This window comes from Neodiprion pinetum, chromosome 4, assembly GCF_021155775.2.
Source record: "Neodiprion pinetum isolate iyNeoPine1 chromosome 4, iyNeoPine1.2, whole genome shotgun sequence".
Taxonomy (NCBI): Eukaryota; Metazoa; Arthropoda; class Insecta; order Hymenoptera; family Diprionidae; genus Neodiprion; species Neodiprion pinetum.
The window spans coordinates 6,937,860-6,961,439 of NC_060235.2; the positions used below are offsets into that span (position 1 = coordinate 6,937,860).

A 23,580-nucleotide genomic window follows, 5' to 3' on the forward strand; every position below is an offset into this window, starting at 1 on the left:
CGTTTGAACGTCATTTTATGGTAAAAATAGGTATAAGACGGTAAAGGGATCTTACTAGACAGTTTAACTAACGATAAGAAAAGGTGGAAGAAAAAAAAAACCAGTAAGAACATTATCAGAAAACCCTCAAAGCGATTCTTCTTTTGTCGATCCAAACTTAATTAACAGTAAGAAGATTTCCAGAGAAGACAGATGACTTTTTGTACATCATAAACGTTTCTGGCAATGAAATAAATTTCTTGAGTTGCAAAAAAAAAAGATTTCTGACCAAGGAAAAAGTAAAAATCTAACCGTCGGGCAGGGAATTCGAAAATCCTTTCTTCCTAAAAACGTTCGCTTTGCTATTCGCGGTTTTAAAGTGTCCGCAAGCTCAGCTTTAATAAAATGTTTGGATAATTCAGTCGGGTGCATCGAGCCGTTTATGAAAAGCAAGAAATTGTTGGAAGAGACATATTTCATTCCTTTTCCTCCCCCTATTTTCTCTTTCTCACTCTCTGTCTTTCCTCTCTCTGTTTTTCTCCATCTTTTTAGCTGGCTTTCCCTGAAATTTCCTTCCTTAATTTGTCGTAAAGAAAACATGTCTGTACAACGTATAAAGAGAAAATACCGTTGAGAAATGAAACAGGAAATCTAAATGTTACGACGTAAAAAGTCCCTAGGACGTTTGATTGTACGTTCGCATATCAATCATCTTTGGTAAACTGAGTTGAAAATCATCATCGGTAATAATATTCAGTTTATTTCATTCAGTTTCAGTTAGAAAAAACAAGCGAAAAGACCAAAAAAAAAAAATTGCATACAGATCAGATGAACATTTGATTTTCTGTAAATAAGAAATTGGATTGGAAAGACGAGAATCAAACGAAAAACTACAAAATCATGTAAAACAGATTTATTCTTTCATTTTGTTATGGTTTCAGCCATGTTCAGTCATCCTAAAGAAACCGAATCAACATGAAAAAGGACAGTCAATGAAAAATCTGTAAGAATACATCCTTCGCTGTTTCAAAACTGAATTGACAAAAAATCCAGATTTCATAGAAATTCTTTTTTCCTTCACAGCCAATTTCGTATTCCGATGAATTTAATGCTAGCGAATAGCGGATATCTTTGAGGAAAAATTCCAAGACCGACGCAAATAGAGAGGAAGACGGAGAGAGAGAGAGAGAATATTTGGCCAAGGAAAAAAAGATTGCCTGAACCTACTTGTCGAGTAGTTCCAAATTGTGGGAACTGGCAGTTGGTTGCTTCCTTCGAGCATCCTTTGGATAAAAGCCGGGCTTTGCGTGAGACTTTCCATCGTTTAGGTGCTGGTAGATCGGCTGCGAGGTGTTGGGCTGATAGGTTGCCTCACTTTTTCTGAAACTGGAGTTCATCTTTTCAAATCGCGTGGGCATCAAGATCGAGCTCGAAGATACGGACTCATCCTTCCTTACTCGAACCCTCGATGGTCACCCTTGACGCTATCCTGACCCGGACTTCTTACCAGCTATCGTTCTTCGTAATCGTTTCCCCCTCCCTCCCTCCCTTCACCCCTTACCCCATTCCCGTCCACCTTTTCCTCCATTTCCGCGGAAGTCCGAGCGATATATTACGCGGAAATTTTCACTCTGTAATTTTTTATAAACTTGTCGCACCCTCCGGGTTACCGTCGATGCACGTTTCTTATCGTCACACGAAGCCGAGGCAGACTTCCTTGCATGCTCAACGTAATTAGCTCACGTCGTATCGTTTATTTTTACACATGTAGGACGTCTTATAACCGTGACTTTACTCTTGTACGTATACAATTGCTGATAATACTTCCGCTGCGTCACTCGAGCGTTTGATTGAGGAAATAAATAAGTTCATTGTTAACGTTCAGGAAAATCATTCCAAACGAGAATTTACATAATTGTACGTGTGTAATCGCATTGCGTACAATACAACTAGGAATGTAATTTTTCAATCACAAATTACAGACATAATTTTTTAATTGAGGCGAGAATAAAATGCTTTTTGCATTTTGTTGTTTTTTTTAAATTAAAGAATCAACATCTACTTTATATTTTATTTTGCTCGCGAAATATTATACGAGGATAATCGTGTGTACGATACGACGTGTGAAAGGGGGCTGATTGCAAGGGATGACAAATTCAACGTATCATATGCGATAATGATCTCGACACTCATCGTCGTTCATCACATGAGATAGAATTGTACCGCTTCTTTTTCCTTACTCTCCTAATTGCGACGTTTACAATTGAAAAGATCCCCCTCGTAAAACGAGTGATTTATACGGTATATTCGAGTATTGTTATGCACACAGGTAACGAGAGTTCACCTACTCTTGACTTTCAGTGAAAAGAATTTCAATAGGTAGAAGGAAATGAGGAAATTTGACGCCAGACGTTATTTCACATACGTTTGTTTATACAAGGAGTTTTTTTTCGCCAAAAATCAATACAATCATTTCATTTTATTACTAGTTGGTATATTTTAAATACATTGAGAATATACCAAATTGTTATATTCGCATCCCGCGGAGATCTCGTTAAAAATACAAAAATAAAAAATATCATAAGTTTCAGAAAAGGTTGGATATCTATGCTTGATTTTAAATCGTTTCAAAATTCGTGAAAATCTAGTAGATTCGTTTCATTTCATTCTACGTTGGCTCATTTTATTGAGAAGACTATTTACTAAAAATTCACCGAATCACTTTTTTTTATCATATTGGTAACGTTAAATATCTGATTTGACAATATTCTACCGACATTTTTTATGATTTACAAAACGCAATATTAAATCAACTACTGTAAAACAAAAAGAAAATCTGTTACAGTTTCTTTTTTTTAATTATCGAAGAGAGCTTCGTAGCTTACGAACACAAGCTTATGGGAAAATTAATTAAGAGATAAAAAGTATCGATTTTTGGACAATTCATTTGAAAACAATCTTCTAAATGTAAAGCTCTTACAATTTAAAACGAAATAAATTTACTATAATTCAATTTATTTTGAAGCAATTTAAAAGGATGATATTTTATATTTTCTTATTTTCGAAGATACGAGTACTCAACGAACAATTATCTTGTATTATCATGAAGTTATTAGACAATATCGATCTTCAGCTAAGCAACCTCGTCAATCGTGAATCGACGAATACCCATATCGATTGTCGTTCGTTTGAAAAGCACAAGAAAAAAAAAAAAAAAAATGGTCATGTTCATCATAGTCGAATAAACTTCAGTACTTGAATAATGTTTATGGAAAATGCGCGAATGGAGTGAAATCCGCACGCCTCACCTTACATTTGATATTCTAGCGTATCTAAGAATTGAAAGTTTATATCTACTCGTGGCTGTTACTCACGTATGGTTGAAGTTGAGGCTACCATTTCGATGGAGAAGCTCGCTGTCGCACGAGTGCTCTTGGCGCGGCGTCGCGACGTCGTTGGAGCGATACGCGATCGTGTGGTATATGGGACTGACGTCGTCCTCGTCGTTGACGTCGACGTAGTCGAGCGACGGTGACTCGCTTCGTCTCTTCCTGAAGTACCTGCTTGCTGGCTCTATGTAAATTTCTTCACCGTTGGCACTCCGCACTGTGCCGTCGAAGAGACCGTCTGACGTAACAACCCCGTGAACCAATGCGGTCTTGTCATCTGGAAAGAATCGCCGGAAATATTTCCCTCAACGTTAGTATAATTTCTCGTCCGAAGGATGGTTTTTAATATGTGAATTGTAACGTTTTCGTTTCGAAACATTCAAGGACGAGACTCTTGAAACGCATCGCGAAGCATGAAAGTCTCTGTCCTTGAAAAAAAAACGGAAAAAAAATGTCTCTCCATCTGAAAATAATTCGCAGCAAATATTTTCCTTAACGTGAATATAATGTTTCGTCCCGAAGATGGTAAGCGGTGTACAAGAAGAGTTCTGGCCACAGATTCCTGCGCCGACACAGTTACCGACACTTAGCCAAGACACAAACCCGTTTCTAGAACGTTCGACGGCGGGAGACATCCTCGCTTTGATTGACTTTATCGATCCTTCCGAATTTTGTTCAATGAGAGTTAAAACTATAGTAAAGCAGCGAAAATTGCGATTAAGGTAGGGCAACAAAATTATCGGCTGATCCATAATGTTAGACAATTAAATGATCAAATGATCGACAAAGTCCATCAGAATGGGGATATACCCTACCCTCAAATGTTCTAGAAGGGGGTTTGTGTCTTGGCTAAGTGTCGGTAACTGTAGCGGTGCAGGAATTTGCATCCAGAACTCTTCGTGTATACCTACTGATGGTTTTCAGTTATCGAATTTCAATATTTGTATTTCAAAATAATTAAGCATCAAAATTTCTATCCTTCAAAGCAGCTAACATCTACAGTACCTAATGTTCACGAACGGTTGGTAAAAACTCGCTATTTCTAAACGTTACAGTTTCAAGTATGGGATTAGTCATTCTTTTCTTCCTTGTAAGTTTTTCAGACTATTGGTTCTTCAGTTATTGGTTATTTAGACTAATCGATCCTTTCCGTTATCCCATTTTTCAATTGATCAATTAATCCACCGTAACGATCGATCGATTACTCGACTTTTCAAATTAAATTAATTCTTTATCCTATCAGTCGACTGATCGAATTCCACGATTAATCAAAGTTGGCATGTCCGTGCACATAGGCGGGTAGAATTACGAACCAGCTGGTAATGCAGCGTTGAATAATTTCGCAAGTTGTATCATCTGCTTCTAGTCAGTCGGAGAATCGATAACTGTGTGATTAACTTGCAGCTCAATGCAGAGATCTGTGCAGGATACGGGCGGGTACTTCGTTACTCGTAACATTCGCAGACAGCTTCGTGTGCATCGCGGGGGAGAGGAGAAGAGAGCAGAGAAGAGGAGAGAGGGAAGGAGAGCGTGACGTACTGAGATTATTGAATTAAATCATAGCATATCGCTTTTTGGGGGGAGCAGAAATTTCATTTGCTGGCTAATTGCTCGCTGATGGAGTAGATTCGATACCAAACTTGGGCTCTCTCCCCACCAAATTCGTATGAATTTATCTTCTCTTTACCCCGTCGTTTAATTCTCATTAAAAAAAATTTCGCACAGAAATTTCAAAGGGGTTTTTTAGTTACTTCTGTAACTTGTTCGTTTGTCGTTAAGTGTTTTCATCAATAAGTAAGCGGGACGTGGAAGCGTTGAATTAACAATACAAATATAATTTACACTTGTCAAACACTATATTTTTGCGATCGAATATTTTATTTTGATAAAACTTCAATCATTATTTGACTATTTCAAGGCTGCATCGAACGTATGGTCGAATAAAAAAGTATCAGTGGGAGAAAAATTCTAATACGAGTTAAGAAATTTGTGAGATACAAGTTTGTAAGGTTATTGCAACGATCATACGTTTCAGGGAAATATTTCGGAATCTCCTTATACTTTGTGAACTATATTTTGTGAACTATGATCCTCAAAAATTATTCCATTGTTGCAAAGCAATAATTTTTCCGTGTCTTCAGTCTTCAATCTCGTACTTAAATTTGAGGAAATTTCTAATCGGTTATTTTCTAGAGTTTCTACATTACGCGTTAAACAACACACGGATCGAACCGGAGGTTAAGTAAACAGTTGTAATAGCGGAAAACGAAAGTTCCAATGAAATCCCGCAATGATGAGCATCGGCTGAGCCGCGAATTTGCATAAGCACTATTTTGCGGGTTGTTCGGTTTCGAGCCTGGCATTGGTTGCCTGCTTGCGTCAACAAACAGCGAATTCGATTAAACGCGTGAATACATATTTAAGTGCGTGCTCGTCGTTCTACGTAACGATATTCCGGACCAAATTCCACAGTTAAAACAACATCGCACGATAAGAGAAACGGCGAACGAGTTCATCAAACTTCTCAGACACGTCGACACTCAGACAGCTCTTCCTGATAATTTTCCATCGCCGGAGGAAATTTCAATAAGCACACATTCCGAGCCCGATCGGAAAACTTCTCTACAAGTGTTCCTGATTTTCCAAGCAACGTCGTCACGCCATCAGTCCAGTATTATCCGTCAAGTAGATAATCTTATTCAGGATAATCATCTTATTTTTTTTTTTAAAGCTTCGACGTCTACCCGATACAACCAAAAAATTTGTTCGCTCAGTAAAAATATATTCAAAGAAATTCTTATTCAATTAAGTATAATATTTCGTTTAAACCGGTATTTTGTTTCAGCAATACCACCGAGTAACTATGTATGGATTTGAAAAAAGTATCCGTTCTCGATGAACATTCTACTTTATTGAATCTAAAGAATTTGTTTTTGTTTGAATCAAATAAATTCCTAAGACGAATAATTTCCTTTTAAACAATACAAGCAATTTTATTTTGCATTATGCGAAATGAAATCAAACTTTGCCATCTTTGAACACATTTTCGTTTCTTCAGATCAAACGAAGCGATTTGAAACAATAATAATTTGTCGTAAGAAACAAATTTTTTTCTTCAAACGAGCCGCCGAATTCATCATCGACAATGAAACTTTGGGCGTGACTGAATCGACCGTTCCAATCTAAGGACCGCGTTTCTAGCTCCTTTCCTGAATCCTCGGAGGGAATCCTCGCTACGATTTCAATTTATTACACGAGAGAATGCAGCTTGCAGTTCCCTCGGGACTTCGAGAAGGAGGAGAAGGACGTGCGACGCTGCAGGAAACGGTCGAGCGAATTTCTACGGCTGGCCAAGTCTGCTCTGCATTTCTTGCCGAGGAGGACCGTCCGCAGCCTCAGATCTGTTACAACCAGCCAGCCTCACTCCAGGATCCCAGAGAGCTCAGCGCCGGCTGAAGTGGGGTTGGAGGACAAGGGCTCTGATTGCCACTCCACTGCCCGTCGAGTCGGCTTCCCCATGTGTCATTCTTCATCTGGTCGATAGGCGGTGAGCGAAGCTACGCCATTGGGCACTTCTCTTGAAACCGTTGCGAAAAACCCGCGGAGTCAAAAACCGCGCAGTGGATGCACAACGGCTGGTTTCCGAAAGTTAATGAATTTGGCGTCGTGAAATTTGGGACGAATGGGCACAAATTATCTCTCGAATGGGGTAACCAAATTCAGGAAGCGAGAAAACAAAAAAAAAAAACTCACGTCATTTGCGCCAACGATTGTGAACACGAGTGAAAAAAAACATTCCTGCTGTGTAATTGGAACGAATCTGGCCAAATTGTAACAAGACAATCCGAAGTACTAACAACTATTTGAGAAAAAGTTTCATGATCAGAACATTCAAAGTAATCGAACAATGTGTTCTTTCCTCTATTCCATTGTTTCTGGGCTTATTTTGTAAATTACATAGTTTCCTTTTTTTTTTTATCTTTTTCACAAGTAATCATCTTCAGAGTGATTGAATGGTATGTTGTTTTACAAGTACGGAAAGTGGTCGAAAAAAAAAAAAAACAGTAAATAGAAAGGCAGTCAGGAGCAAAAAAAAAAAAGAAACGTTTTGAAAGTTGTTGAACAAAAAAACCGTTATGCAAGAAATATATTTATATTTTTAAAATCCAAAACGTAATTAACGCTCAAAGGATTTGCGCGGCTTCGATTTACGATTACATGAACAACTGTTCACTAGAATCAGACAAGAAATATCAATTGTTCGGTAATTGTATAACGAGATAACATGATTGGTCTAACAATTTTATAAAGCAATAAACTGTTCACCGTTGCAATTCAATATTAAAAAAAATGTCATAAGATTAGCTTGAGTTGCATTTTGTAAACCTTTGATGATTCATTACGTTGTTGTTTCAGCCCACCTTTCACCTGACTATACATCATCAAATGACTTCTGGCTAAGTATAAACGTTACGGCGATTTTCGCACCAAGTTTTAAAGATCTACGGCACTACATTCGTGTAATATTTCGTGTATAAAATCCGAAACGGATTGGGTCAGCACGGAGCTACGTGCTCGATGTACACTGCAGCAGCCAACGGGGTTTAGCCATTTTTCATGCGCTTGCAGACGTTTCCCAGTACCTTTAGCGAAGAGGTGAACCAACCGAAACAACAATAAACATTGAACCGGGTCAAGTAGTCTGTCTAGAGTACCGCGGTCTGCTTTTTCCCAAAGTGTATATTATGCGTTTGAGTATTTGTGTGTGTGTGTGTGTGTGTGTGTGTGCATCGTTCTCGGTAACTAAACGGTGAACTTTACTGGCTGGATTTAATAGACACACTCAGCCCCCCCGGCCATGTAACATAGCGTATCGTTCAATCGATAAAGGGTCGAACCCTACCTCATATCAACTTAGAAGAAAAGTATCCCAGTTGATCTATCCGATTTGATTTCTTTTGTAATATGTCATAGAAGACTATTAACCAAGCGACACTTATTTTTTTTTTATCTGCCATTTAACACTTTAAGGGGATGAAACCACCCTCAAAATTAAGGCACGTCAAGGGACGATTTAGCATTTTCACTCACAAGAACATAACATTTTTCAATCAATTCAACTGGATAAGTTTTCTCATAACGAGAAATGGAAAATTTAAATTGTTCAATTAGAAGAAAAAAAAAATTACCAAATCGCCATTTGACATGCCTTACTTTGGAGGGTGGTTTCACTCTCCTAAAGTGTTCAATGGCAGATAAAAAACAATATGTGTCACCGAGTCTTTAGTCTACTGTAACATATCACAAAGGAAATCAAATCGGAGAGATCGACTTCGGATGCCATCCTTGTTAGTCACCTTTCCCTATCTCGTGATTTCCACAACAGCTCTGATATCCAGCATGCTTTATTCCTCTGGAAGCGATGATACGAAGGGTTTGGACCATTCGCTGAACGAGTGAATCAACGTCCGTTGTTCCGGCAATCGGAATAACCTTCGCTGGAGGTCAACATAGAACAACAGAGTTTTCGGTACATGGACGTGGGTGCGAAAGAAGAATTTATACACCTCTCACGCACGGACGCGTATTTATGTCGGTAGAGTGGTTTCGAGGCTGCTAAACTACTCTCACCTCGGTGAACGAATGCCATGGACAGATGTATGGGATACAAATACGCGGGTAGCACTCCACCGTGCCAGAGAACATGGAGGTGCGGCCAACTTCCCTTAAGGGCCGGAAGTGCCGGGTTGCGCCTATTTATCAACGCACCGTTGACTACTTCTTATACGCAACCGAAGGGGGCCCTTACATCCTTCTTGCTCCGTCTCGCCCATCCATCTTCTGTATACCTTATACCTACCTCGCAAATAAATATATTCACTGTACAACCCGGCACGGATGCCACTGAAACGCGTGTGAGTTACGCCTGCCTTGGAAAGGAAGATCGAAATGCACTCAGCGGTTCGTGTGTACGCGATAATTTATCATCTCCTAAGTGTTGGAACGGTTCGTGTACACTCTACAGAGGACATGAATCTCACCTTGGTTATAATTCAGGTACTCAAAACGAACTCTGGCATTGTCCGAAATTTCAGGATCTACATTGCAGGAGAAACGTGATCAGGTGCTTTCAGCAGTCGATGTTCGACCAGATCAAAAACATCGGAATCGGATCGTTTCAAGTGTTCCAATAGTAAAACCTTTTCTCAAATTGCTGATAGCTTGACTTGTGGTACTAAATTTCGCTCAGATTAGTTTCTATCGAAAGGTAGGAACGTTATTTCATTCGCGTCCATCGTCATTGGCGCCAACTGCATGGTTGCAGAATTTATTCAAACACTTTTTCCTCTTTTTCCAACTGATTACCCCCCAACGAAAAGTCGTCGAAGTGATTCGCCAGTTATTGCACAACTTGAGACAGTCCTCCGTCCTTACGTAGCTTGAATTGTAAGCAATATGAAGCATCGTTCGACGATCCAGCATACCCGAAGCAGATCAGACGTTGAACCGCGAGTTATTACTCCGGCAATATCTATCAAGATGTTGGGCATGACTTAATGGTGGAGTTGGGATCACGTAGCAGGTGCCTGCCCACTAGCTCAATTCCGACGGAGCGATGGTATGCCTGGGTCAGTTGGTAATACTTCGAACCCCGCGTCTAGCCTTGTCTCGTTCACGGTGGTCAGGAACGTTGAGAATTCTTCCCCAAAGATTAATCATCGGCATCGGTGTTTCGCTCCAGCCCATCTCCCCCCATTCCCTTCGCCTCAAACTCATTCGCCAATGTCACTTAAATTCCGATGAAAGAGCCCGTCATACTTTGGAAATTGAAGGAGAGAACGACTCGCCTTCGCAACCCTTTTCCAAAGTAATTACTGCACTCAGTGACTCATGGTAAAGAGGTCTTTGCAGAGTTGTCATCGTTTCGCCACTTCCTTTGCGCCTTTTCATCCTTTCATTTCCAACGGCGAGCATTTCCTTTTCGTTTATTCAACTCCTGTTTTTCTAATTGCAAAAATTCAACTTGAACCTTCCGCAGCTAAAATGTTGGTTGCTTTAAGTGTTCACCGTTACAGCTGTAATTATTTTGTCAAGTTTCTACCCGACGTTAATTAAACTGTCGGTACCGACCGGTCAACACTACAAACACATTTACGGTCAAATTTTCCAAAATTACTCAAGTCCATTAATCGCTGAGCTATTGATAGTTAAAAATTTAACTTTTCGGTTACATCGTGCCGAAATACCAAATCAATTTTATTTGTCGATATAAAATTATCATACAATTTTCGTTAACCATTAGTATGAACCAACGACCCTAAAGCTTGGCATTTCGTCAGTCCAGTGAAACATATTTTTTCCTTTAACTTTATTACAAAAATTTCTTTTAATTAATCCGTTTCTGTTGACAATCTCGCCTTGAATTTCTCCGGAGACCGTAAGTCAGCTGCGTGCAGCAATGCGATAAAAAGCAAGAGGCCGAGGGTTGAGTAAGCATTTTCAATGGTTTTTAGAATGGGGGAATAAATTCATTGAGTAATTGCGGTAATTAATTAGCCAAGTGTTTCCGCAAAGCCGTATATATGTGTATGTACATAGTGAGTAAATTTCAGGCCAAATTACAGGTGAAAGTTTGTACAACGAGTCTTGCGCATAAACAACATCAGCGATAAAATATTCCCATTCCCGTACAATGCATTGGTTTGAAATAATACGTAATACGCGGGGGAATTATGTCGGATTCAGTATTGAATTTTTCAAATCGGTGAATATACTGCTGATTGTTTCGTATAAATAAAAATAGAAAAAAAAAACAAAAAAATAAAAATAAAAAAATACTCACTCACGCAGTCACACACACACTTGGGTAATTAACTGCAGTGTAGGATCGAGGAATTATGAGGCCAATTAATCTGTCGAAATTGGGATTAAAAATCGTGTAAAAAAAAAAAAACCCCCGAGTGAAAATGAAAAAAGAAATATATCGATTTCATCGATTTCACACGAATGCAGAGGCAAGCTCACGTCACGCACACACGGTCCCCAAGTCACGGGGGGATAAATCTAGCCCGATTTGTTGGCTATTCTGGTGTTCGTCAGCATTTCGTGTGGTCGAAAATTAATGCTGATGGCATCCGATGTTGTATGACGCCGGTTTAGCGGTAAAAGCGTGCAATCAGAGCAGTGATTGATGCGGCCCGCCTCCGGGGCCGAGACTCGACTCTCCGCCACCCTCGAAACGATATTAAACCGTTCCTCTGCACACACGTAACCTGCAGCCTACACTGAGAGAAATTTTTAGTTCCGGCTACCGCTCAGACCTTAACGATTTTCATTTTTTTACCACAATCGAAAAATATAGTTCTAGGTAAAAAATGAAAATTAGTTTTCTAGCTGTTACTATTCTTTCTCATTACGATCGCTGTTGCTATTTACCAAAAAAGGCTCGACAATAGCGCAAAATGGTAACGCGTATTCCATTTTACGTAATCCCAACAATGTTCAAACAGTTTCTTTAACGATACCAGTTTCACTGAATTTTTCTAGTTACTGTAACAAATGAAATTTTTCTCAGTGTAGCCACCCTCTTTCTCTTTGTTCGTTCGGTCTCCGTTTGAAAAAAAAAACTATACGTGAAAACGAAAAAAAAAAAACACGCCAGACGGAGTAGAAAAAAAAAATATTAATTTTACCCCGCGATTAAAAAAAAAAAAAATAACGTTCTTACGATATATCGAAGAATTTTTCACATAACTTGGAACTCAAGTTTCTGTCTGCTACTTCTTTTTTCAAATTTTAAGACTTTGGTATTAGTTTAACTGGCTGTTATTTTGTAAACTGATCGTTTCTGCCAGGTCTGTATTTTACCCAATTTCCTCCAAGTTTCATCCGATTCTGTAAATTAGTTTTCTCGGAATTTAGGACACAAGTTAATGATTTTTCGAATGTTCAAACACTCGTCATTTCTTAGCCCAAAGGTTATGCGTAAGTTTAGAAAGTCCCACTAATCATCACAGACAGATATTTGATTACGCCTCTGAAAAGTTCGTCCGAATCATTCAAATCGGTTTTTCCGAAATAACGACCAAACACGTTCTCACACACTTATGCACGGTAGAAAACGATTCTATGGCCAACGGAACGAGTTTCCAAGTTGAAGTAAAATATTATCGCTTTTTTTTAATCTTCGAAACTTTTCCAGACAACAAATCTAACAACCTATTTCATTTTGCGATGGTATCAGGAAACCATGAAATTCAAACGTGATATTCAGTAACAGCTAAAAATAATCGTTGCATCGATTGATCGAGTCTGAAAAAAATAATCGAACATGTCTCAGTTAAATCCATAATTTCGTATTCTTTTGAATCGGTGCCTTTGAAACAAAAATTTTGTAAATTCCGTTGCGTAGTCCTAACGGAAGAAAACTTTTTGTATAATTCATAGTTTCATTAAAAATATTTTTCAATTCCAGGTAAAAATGTTCATTTATCTCTCACCAATTATATTATTGCGTCTTTTAGAGAAGTAAAAAAAAAAAAAACCAAAAAACCGATTGCGATGAAAAATAATCGTTGAGATTATACTGGATAAATCGGGGAAAACAATCGTGTATTTATTCGAAAATCGATTATTTTTCGTAATTCTCGAATGGAAGGTAAATCTGCTCGTCGATCTTTCCCGGGTCGTGACAATCGACCGGGTCGCAAAATTGCTTCGACGTTTGAAATTCGTTATTCGATTAAGCCGCTCTTCCTTCTCGTAACTCGGGCGATATTTTCTCACGACGAATCGCGCCCTCGTCACCTGTTAGCGAAGGGAACGTAGGATCGGTAGAATCGTCGACGACAGCCTACGGGAGAAGCTGATTTGTAGAGAGAATATTGTACTCGCTCGGGAGTTACGGAGAGAGCGGGTGTAGGACGAGGACGAGGACGAGGAGGTGGACAAGGAAGAGAAGGGAGAAGGAGAGAAGCTCGTCTTGTTCGACGGAGGAGGGTTCAGGTATTGAAAGAAACATGAGGCGTTGACAACGTCATTATTTCACCCCGGAGATTTCCTTTGGGACATTGTTAACGCCGTCTACACACCGTCGCTCATTAATTCTCACGCAAACTATAACGCATGAGAGAGAATGGACCGAGGTGTTATTTTCACCTCTTCGGCACTTTCGTCGAAAACCGGACTGTCACGGTTGTGTCAGTTGCATAATTTCATCAACGGGGAAAAAGGTAAAATAACCTAACGCGTAAAGGTTTATCAGGTATTTTGCCCCGAACCGACCTACGTCTGACCTTCGTCATCAGCGATTTAGAACATTTTCAAGTATGGTGTAGAATGTGCAAAACATAGAAAAAAAAAAAAAAAAAACAAAAACATTTTTCACCGGGTTTGAGATATTTTAGACCACGGGTGCGATTTTTACTGCTTACGAAAACACGGAAACGCAATTTTCTAATGACAATAGCCGCAATCGATCGGCTTTCAATTTTTCTCACCAATTCCTTATCAGAAACGAAAATTTTAAGACCAAGACAAGAGTGGCCAAGCTTTTGGTTTAAAAGCCACAAGCGAAACATGGAATGAAAAAGTGAGAAATATCTAATTACATATGTATAAATTTTAAAAATACACAATAATATTTTACACGTTTTTTTTTTTACAAGTGCCTTAATCTGTAGTATTTTATTGTACTTGCATAATTGCATACGGTTATTACTCGGTCATGTCAAGGTTTGAACTTTTTTATCTGAATTTAGTTACAGACAAATGTAACTAGAATTGCCAATAATAAATTTAATCGAAATATCTCGTATGATATCAGTAATCAGAATCGTTTCAGATGGTACTAATTAAAAAATTCATAATTAATGGAGAAAAACTCAATCCGCGTCGAATATGCACAGTCCGATTTCTTTTTGTTGATTTTTTTAAAATTTTTTTATTTAACTAATATGTAAGTAGAAACGGCATAGTTCTGGAATCTTCAATTTTTCGTTCGAATTAGAAAATCTCCTGTCATCGTTTGCGATAGAGATTGAGATTACTTATTTTGTTTTCTTTCTTCGTCGAAACGTTTGTGTAAGAATACACATTCCACGTCTCGGCAATTTCATCATAGAACGAGTCATCATTGAGAAAAGAATGTGATAAGAAATAACCTTTAAATATTTTCTAGCATCGCAATATTCATTCATCAGATTCATCTGAATTTAATAAACATATCCGTGCAGTGGTGTGAGAGAAAAAAAAAAGTTAGTAACAATCGAGCAAAAAAATACGGTACGGGTACTTAAGTCTCACAATCAGTTCTGCTCGGTTCGTGAAATCGACTTGTCGGCTTGAGAGTTCACTACAGATTGACAATTGAGAGTCACAGACTCGGGTTTGAGGATTTGGATAATCTTGTTTACGCAACACCAAATCGATAGGCCGGCAGTTCAAGTTTGAATTTCACGAAACGCAAACAAAGGCACAAAGTGGTTACGAATATTGAATGAAATTGCAATTTGTACGACAGTTTTTTGTTAAATGAAATATTCGCGAATCCAGAACTGTGGAAGTCGAATAAATATTCCCAACAACAAGTCGCAATGCAATGAAATTGCTGGAAAAACTCACTTTTCAATTCTTCTCAGACCAATATCTGAAATACCCTCTATTCGATTCTACTCGGGCCGATATCTGAAAAACTTTCATTTCAATACTGCTCAGAGACCAATATCTAGAGAAGTATTGCATGTTACGGTAAATTCAAAATTTAAATCAGATGGAGGCAGGTTCATTTTGTGTAAATAGTGTTATTGAAGTTGAAACTTCATGCTAGCAACATGTTTTCGTTGAATAAATAAAATCTCAATTTTCGCAGTCGCCGTAAGCCAAGGTTACAGAAAAAAAAGAGCACGATTCTTTATAACTTTAAAACTGGTAACTTTTGCCGGTGGAAAATTATCGTTTAATCAGTTTTATTTAAACTTTCATTCACGATTTACTGCATTCTTGACGTTGACGTCAAACTAAACTCCAATCTCGTGCAAATTTTCTTTCCATCTCTGTTTTTGCATGCACTATTCTCTTTTCATCCGTTCCTTTACCAAACTATAAACTCGATAAATTTTTGTATTTGCTTATATTCATTTCTCTTCTAAAGCAATTTATTGTATTCAAATTTTAAAAATAAATTTTTCTCGATAGAAGTAAATGGCAATTTTAAATAAGTAGTTATCTTTCAAGGACAATTGGAATAAACATTTTCTTTTCCCAAGTATACGGTTGTTTCTTCGTTTTACTTCACTGTCATTGGCGCAAATAACGTTTCTCGAGATTTTTCAAACGCTTCTGTCCTTCTCCTGTAACCTTAGATTCTTACGGTCCAGCCGATTTCTCCTTATAAAATTCGCCTGAAGGTATATAAAAAAAAAAGCTTTCCCCTCGCTTACATTTTAGCAGGTTGACAATACCCGAGGACATGTATCGAGGGTTTTTCCATCCCTCCTGCAGGCGAACGACGCGTTTGGCGACGCAGATACGCGAGCACAATGAAAGACGCAAAAAACTACCCCACTAACGCGTTGAATCCATTCGAGAAGCCACTCTCACTCTCTCTCTCTCTCTCTCTCTCTCTCTCTGTCTCTCTCTCTTTGGAATACACAGCCGAGTAGATAACGTTGCAGGTATACGTACCATGTACGTATATTGGATACACACGCGTGATAGACGCTGTTTATAAAGGAGGATTGTAAGATGATATACCCAAGGCATTGTGGGCCAGTGATGCCTTTCAAACATGAAAATACATTTTACGCAAATCCACGGAGGCGATGGATCCGTGAGCTTGCGTTCGAACTTTTGACGCGTGCGGGCGTGTCGTGCTTTATTTTCATCCCCTTACACCCGAAAACCGAAAGGCAGAGATTGGTGAAATCGAATTTCAGCTCAAGGGAAGCCGAAGACGTACACTGAGTGAAATTTTTAGTTCCGGTTACCGCTCAGTCCTTAACTTTTTTCAATTTTTACCTCAATCGAAAAATATAGTTCTAGGTAGAAAATGAAAATTAGTTTTCTAGCTGTTACCGAAAATTCTAGTATCCGTTACTATTCTTTCTCGTCACGATCACTGTTGCTATATTTTCTTGCAACTGTTGCGAAGATTTAATGCTTGTGCAACGATAAATTGACGTTAAAGCCTTGTTTAACTAAAAGAGTAGAGTAAACCTCACAAACTGATTTTGCGTTGCAATAAGCAAAAAAGGATCGACGATAGCGCAAAATGTTTACGCGTACCTAGTTTTTCGTAATTCCAACAATATTCAAACAGTTTTTTTAACGATACCTGTTTTACTCAATTTTTCTAGTTACTGTAACCAATGAAATTTTTCTCAGTGTACGTGCATCATCTTTTCGAATCCGAAGCTTGTGGAAAAATCGCAGGTGTATCTTTGGACGGTGGGAAAGCGAGACGTGATTTTCTTCAGAGTTTTTCCCGTAATAAACCTCGGGCAGAAAATCGCGTGTGCGAATACAGCGGTAGATCGGTGTTTCTGTGCCTCGTGCGAGTGTATAAGACGCCTAGCTTGGAGGGAAGACGACTTATGGCTGACACACGCCCGGGCGACAGAAGGGAGGAAAGGAAAGACGCCTCCAGGAAGCAAGGCGCTGTTCCTAATCGTTTTGCTTCAGAACTCGCTCGAGCGTGGACACACGTGCTATCGTATTTCCAGGAAATATGTAACTGCCGAAAGATCTACGGTTTATACACGTGTAAGAAGAGAGAGACGGAGAGAGGAGGAAAATAGAGAGAGAGAGAGAGAGAGAGAGAGAGCGAGTGAGAGAGGTTGAAACGCGAACGCGTCTCAAAGTGGAGCGACATGAATTACAAACCACAAGTTTCATTGCATATTGCGTATTGGCCGATGCGGAGATATTTTTTATGTTATGAGATACGACTCGTATAACGAGCTTTCGTCAAATTTTTTTTTACTCCTAAGATGCGAAGATCGTCGCTTAAAGGCCACAAAATTATGAACAGAAGCTTAGAACTCGATGCATCGTTTCAGATTGCTTTGAAATTTTTTCAACTTCAGTGTGCTCGTTCGATTTTATTTTATTATGCCTGATTTTGTTCGGGAAAATATTTTCTAAAAAATTTACCTGACCTCTGTTTTTTCTTCTTTTTTTTTTTTATCACATTGGCATTGTTAAATATTTATTTTTACAACGTTGCATTGATACTGATTCACAAACAATTTGTACCAGTGTCTTTATGGAAAATTATCATCTGAATAAAATGAACTGTCATAGAGAGAAATTGACGGAATCTAGTATATTTTTAAGAATTCTGAAGCCACCTGAAGTCGAGCATTGATATCTTAGATTTTATTCAATATTCTGGTATTTTTTATTTTTGTATTTTTAGAAAGATTTTCGTATCTCACGAATATTGATAAAAAGTGTAGATTTTCGATCAACCCACCTCCTTCGTTGTTAGAATATATTAACTCTTCAGCTACTTCGATTACTCCGTTTGTATAATAATAATCACTAATTTTACTCAAAGACTTTATAACTAACGATCACACAATGAACGTATGAATCGCACCGTCATTCCATATTGATTGACCAAATTTCGGCAACAAGAACAACGTGAAAGTAGTTCGGTGATCTTGAATTCCTGACGAAAATTGAAGTTGGTAAAGTTAACGTAAACTTGGGGACAATGAGTCTGAGACGGCGAATTTTTTCTACTAGAAAGTTATGTTGGTAACACAGAGAAACCTACAGCGCCACAGTCGGCGGAGCGTAAAACAATAGAATACCGCGGGGATAATGACTTGTTGGATTGAAACGTATTTTAAGGTTAGATTCGACGGTCATGGGTCATGTAACGTTTATTGAGATTGAGTTAGTTTCGCGCTCGGCCGACTCTGGCGCTGTAGGTTTCTTTGTGTTGCCAACATAACTGTCTAGTGTAAAAAATTTGCCGTCTGACAGTCATTGTTTTCAAGTGTACATCCAAATATGGACTTTCAGAAGAAAACGGAGTTTTTGGTGTGTCGGAAATGAAGTAAACAGTGATGAGGAAAATGCTCCCGAGGTATATACACATAATTCGGAAGTTAAACAACTCGAAAGTCATTCCGTGGTAGATAAAAATAGTGAGAGTTTCTCCAGCACTTCGTTGCGCAAACGTAATTAACTTCAATCTTGTAATTCCCGCCAATCTAATAAGTAAACGGTAGACAAAGAGAGCGAGAAGAGAACCCTGACGATGTTTCACCTTCAATTCGCACGTTCATTTATTACACCATTATTACATTAACTCAGGGTGCGTAAGGCGCGGATCAGAAGCTCGAGGCTTGTATAGGAACGTTAATAACTTTGCTCCACAGGAGCTGCATAACGGTGTGTATCCTTTGCTCGTACATACAAGGGAAAATACACAGGCAGACGTATTTACCTCGGTCGGTAAATTGGCACCGCAGTATAATACGAAGACGTATAGATATAGGAGCTGTCTCGAATTACTTCTAGTAAAGCTTACGTCAGCAGCGAGCAATTAGTTGGTATCAAATGTCCCCTACAACTTGCAATTAGAGATGCTGGATGGCTGGAGTTGGTTACCACTGAATACCCGATTTGGTCGATGGGTCTCTTGTCCCTTATCCAGCCTGTATCTGCTACGCACACTTTGCGCCTTGGGCGCCCAGCCGATCGTTAGGTTACACAATTGTTCACCACACTATTTCCGATTGTAGTTTATGCCGTACATCCGTTACCAAGGATTCGTTTTCGACTTGAACACTCTTCAAATCACTTCCGTGTATTTGGCGAGAGGTCGCTTACGAATTTGGTCAAAGTCACTGGAAGTTACGGAGGTTCGTTTAAAGTAACGCGAAGTGACGTCAAGATATGTAAGTTCGTTTGAAGCGATATTAATGCACTTGAAGTTATGGAAATTCATCTGAAGTCCTTTTGATGCGTCTGAATTTATGGAAGATCGTTTAAAGTCATGCGAATTAGTGACTCGAAGCTACAGAAGTTTATCTGAAGCCATTTGTAGCGGACTTGGAGTTATGGAAGTTCATACGTAGTGTTTTGAATACACTTGAACCTATGAAAGATCATTTAGTCATGTAATAGGTGACTTAAAGCTATAAAAGTTCATCCGAAGCCATTTGTAGCGGACTCGGAGTTATGGAAGTTCATCTGAAGTGATACGAATGAACTTGTATTAATGGAAATTCATTTCAAGTCATCTGATTGCATTTAATTCCAATTCCATTAGTTCCTTAGTTAACTTAAAATCGTGCGAACAAATCCGATCGAACTCTGTGATTCATTCTTTCTGAATTCAGATAAATTCATTTGAGTTAATCAACGTTATTTTGAATAAATATTGCGTTCTGGAATAGATTTGGTTAAAAGTATACATATATCAAATGAATAAACCCATCCAGTATTGAATTCCCGTAAATAATTTCCTGTACTTTGAATCTATTCGACGACGCGTTTTTTAATCGAAACTTTCTTTCCAATCAAAGTTGGAATCGTTAAATTTTTTTCTCTATTATTGAGATTACTTTTCCCACTTTTTCGACATTCCAGTCAGCTCATAATTCTTCCGCTTTCGTATCCCGAGGGAAAACAGCGAGGCGCTTGGATAACTCGCATGTCTTTAACGAGACAAGACAGACTCTGATGAGATTTCCAACTCTCCTCCGTCTGTCCCGCACTTTCGTCCCGTTTCAGAAACGTTTCTCCGTCAATTTTCCTCCGACTCTCGTCTCTCCGTCTCTGCATCTTCGGAATTGAGTCAAGTACCTTTTCCCTGGCCTCGTGCAGGTGCCTCATATTTCGTTACAAAGATGTTGGGACCCCGGAATTTCTACGACCGATATTTCGATAACCGTTAAGAGGATGAATAAGAGTAGACGGCTGAAATTCGGTTCAATTTTTAGACATTTAGGCACACGTCGACGATCAATTATTCAATTCGATTTCAGGCTTTGTTTTAATCAAAACAACGTAGATCGAGTATAATGAGAATATTTTTGTTTCTTTATTTATTGAAATCAAATAATGAGTAGCATTGTCATTGACAATAAAGTCAATCGTCTAGTTCTCAAAAACGGTTCAAAAGATTCTCTTCAAATTTGGAAACAATATTCTTCGATAATTTACCCTCTTTAATTAACATTATAGTCTTTAGTTGACTGGATCTTTTTTTTTTTTCTTCTTAATCTTCAATTTTCAACGAAAACACGGACTTTGACTTCAAACGTTAGCCATTTTTTCAAAAGGAGGGAAAAAAAAAAAAAATTGGATCGTGGCAAAAAGAATAAATAATTCAAGTCTCTGACGGAATAAGCCAGTTTTTCTTCTCACACTTGTCGAGTTCTCTCGTCACGAGTCACGCCTCAATTCACTTTCTTTCTTTCTTTTACTCTTCTATCAAATCACTCCGTTACGTCCTCAGCCGTAACGTCGCAGCAGGATTGAGGGTTCGTAATCGCGTTGATACAAAAGGGAAGGAGACAAGCTCTTAAAACTAATTCGCTTTACTCTCGAGATGGCGACGCTAGTGGAGAGAAGAATTTCACTTTCGATTGAACAGCGGCTAGACGCGTTGACTACGTAAACAAAATGGGAAAAAAAGTGAGTAAAGTAAGAGGAGTAAAAAACAAAAAAAAATAAAAAAACCGTTCGACTGACGGTTCTTCGTACGTAACTCGAATGAAATTTCTCGTCAGATTTTCTCACATTTCAAATCCGTACATCTTCAGTTATTCTGAATTCATCTACGAACGAGATGATTCAGAATAATTTATAAAAATTGTACCAGTGATAGATTTTTGTTGTTAAAACAATTTTAGAAAATCACAGTTCTCTTTTTACTTATATCTGTTTGGACGCAATTTTTTTGTTCTACTTTTTACCAGTATTCCAATTTTTTCATCTACATAACAAACGTGCAAAAATTGAGCAATCTTCGATCCGCGTTAAATAAATTTCACACCTTAAAATAAGTATCGTGCGCGTGATGCGATGATAAATAACCAATGTTCCTGTGATAAATAATTCTTTCGGCGGGAGGGAAAGGTAAATATGAAAAGAGGAATGTAAAAAAAAAAAATTAAATTAAATAAATAAATAAAAAAAAATAAAAAAATAATCACCCGCCCAGTTGACGTGTAAAGCTTTCGCGTTATAGATAAATCGATATTCTTTACGCTCTTCGGTGGACTAATAAATTTCTTCGCTTAAACCAAAACGAATTTCTCCCTCCACGTATGCATGCATACAGGAATATATGTGTATATATATATTTATATGATAAATAGGGCATTCCATGCCAACTCTACCCGCCATCAACCCTCACCACCTCCGATTTTGCTTCAACTTTAACGCTTTAATCGAAAAAGTAACCTCTAAATTGTTTCACATATTTTCGACAGCTGGTACTAAAAAGTTGTCTTAATTTCGCACTAATTTATATCCCAATATCCGTCAGTCATACGAAACAATCATTAATACAGGAAATTCTCAACGATGACGTGGAGATGGAAGGAAAATATTTTTTTTTTCCGACCTGCTGATAAATTATTCATTTATTTTGTTTTTCTTTTTTTTTTTTTGCTAAAATACGTTATATTTTCATGAATTTCATTTTCACCAAAAAATTACTCGCAAAAATACAAAACTTTTCAGACCTTGCCAAAGATTGGGAGATCTTTGGTAACGAGAAGTTAGAACCAAACGAATGTCAAGGAAACGAATAATATCAAAGTATTTAACCTGAACTAAATGTCTTCGTAATTGAATTACATCTTACAAAGTGAAATTGTCAAAATAAAATCAATTATTCACTTGTTTGGTGAAGAAAAAATTCAGGGTTACACGTATAATTACGCATATCGAACACGATGTTAGATCTATCACATAATGAATGTCTTTCATAAATATGTAGTAAAAATGAAAAATTATGTACCTACGTAAGTTTATGAAATTAAGAACACTCATTTACTGATTATACATCGAGTTATAAATGAAATTTGTTGGTATAAAAAATAGTGCGAAAATAAGACAAAATTTTAACCGACGGTAGAAAAAATAAATAAATAAATAAATAAAAATGTAAAATAATTCAGGGGCTACTTTTTCGTCCCCCGAAATACTGTAATTGAAGTTTCATGAATTGTAATAAAAAATAATTATCGATGGAATCGATACGATATTTCACTCAGGGAATAGACGCTGGTAATTTTGGTCAGGAAGCAAGTCTACTCTGCTCGAGTGTTGTATGGTTTAGAGAAAATTCGAGGAAAACGGCGACTCCTCGAGATAATAAAACTCTCCGTCTTAAACTGTAGGAAGAAGGTAAATCCGGATGTACGTTTCTTGTTTGGGAGGTTGGAGCTTGGCAAAAAGATGTTGATGCATCCGTTTAACCGAGATTTCGCCGAATGCTAATCCTTGTGCATTATTAAACCGTTCTTGCAGCCGCCGGAGCCTCGTGCCTCCGAATCTAATCTAGGGTGGTGATTTAACGGCGAACAGAGAGAGAGAGAGAGAGAGAGAGAGAGAGAGAGAGAGAGAGAGAGAGAGAGAGAGAGAGAGAGAGAGAGAGAGAGAGAGAAAAACCCTCGACGGTTAGAAATAGAGGAAAAGGAAATTCTTCGGAAAACTTGGAATATATTATACCCAAAACTTTCCGCACGTCGACGATTTTTATATATAACCGACGACGCAGAATGCATATTGTTATTCGGTACACTGAGAGAAATTTCATTTGTTACAGTAATTAGAAAAATCGAGTAAAACAGGTATCGTTAAAAAAAACTGTTTGAATATTGTTGGAATTACGAAGAACGAGGTACGCGTAAACATTTTGCACTATCGTCGATCCTTTTTTGGTAATTCCAACGCAAAATCAGTTCGTGAGGTTTACTCTACTTTTTTTTAGTTAAACGAGGCTTTAACGTCAATTTATTCTTGCACGAGAATTAAATTTTAGCTACAGTTACGAGAAAATACAGTAAGAGTGATCGTAATGAGAAAGAATAGCAACGGATACTAGACTTTTCGGTAACAGTTAGAAAACTAATTTTCATTTTCTACCTAGAACTGTATTTTTCGATTGTGGTAAAATATGAAAATAGTTAAGGACTGAGCGGTAACCGAAACTAAAAATTTCTCTCAAAATCAGTGTAGG

At 38.0% G+C, this 23,580-nt stretch overlaps 1 protein-coding gene across 9 annotated transcripts in view; it reads right to left on the reverse strand.

The window, feature by feature from the left end:
- Window positions 1-23,580, reverse strand: part of LOC124215857 (disintegrin and metalloproteinase domain-containing protein 10) — a 350,156-nt gene that overhangs the window by 41,617 nt on the left and 284,959 nt on the right. For all 9 annotated transcript variants that reach the window (XM_046619705.2, XM_046619706.2, XM_046619700.2 and 6 more), the window contains 2 exons: window positions 3,354-3,645; window positions 1,207-1,365 (listed from right to left, as the gene is read on the reverse strand). In XM_046619705.2, coding sequence (XP_046475661.1) covers window positions 1,207-1,365; window positions 3,354-3,645 — 451 coding nt within the window. The remainder of the gene's footprint in view (window positions 1-1,206; window positions 1,366-3,353; window positions 3,646-23,580) is intronic.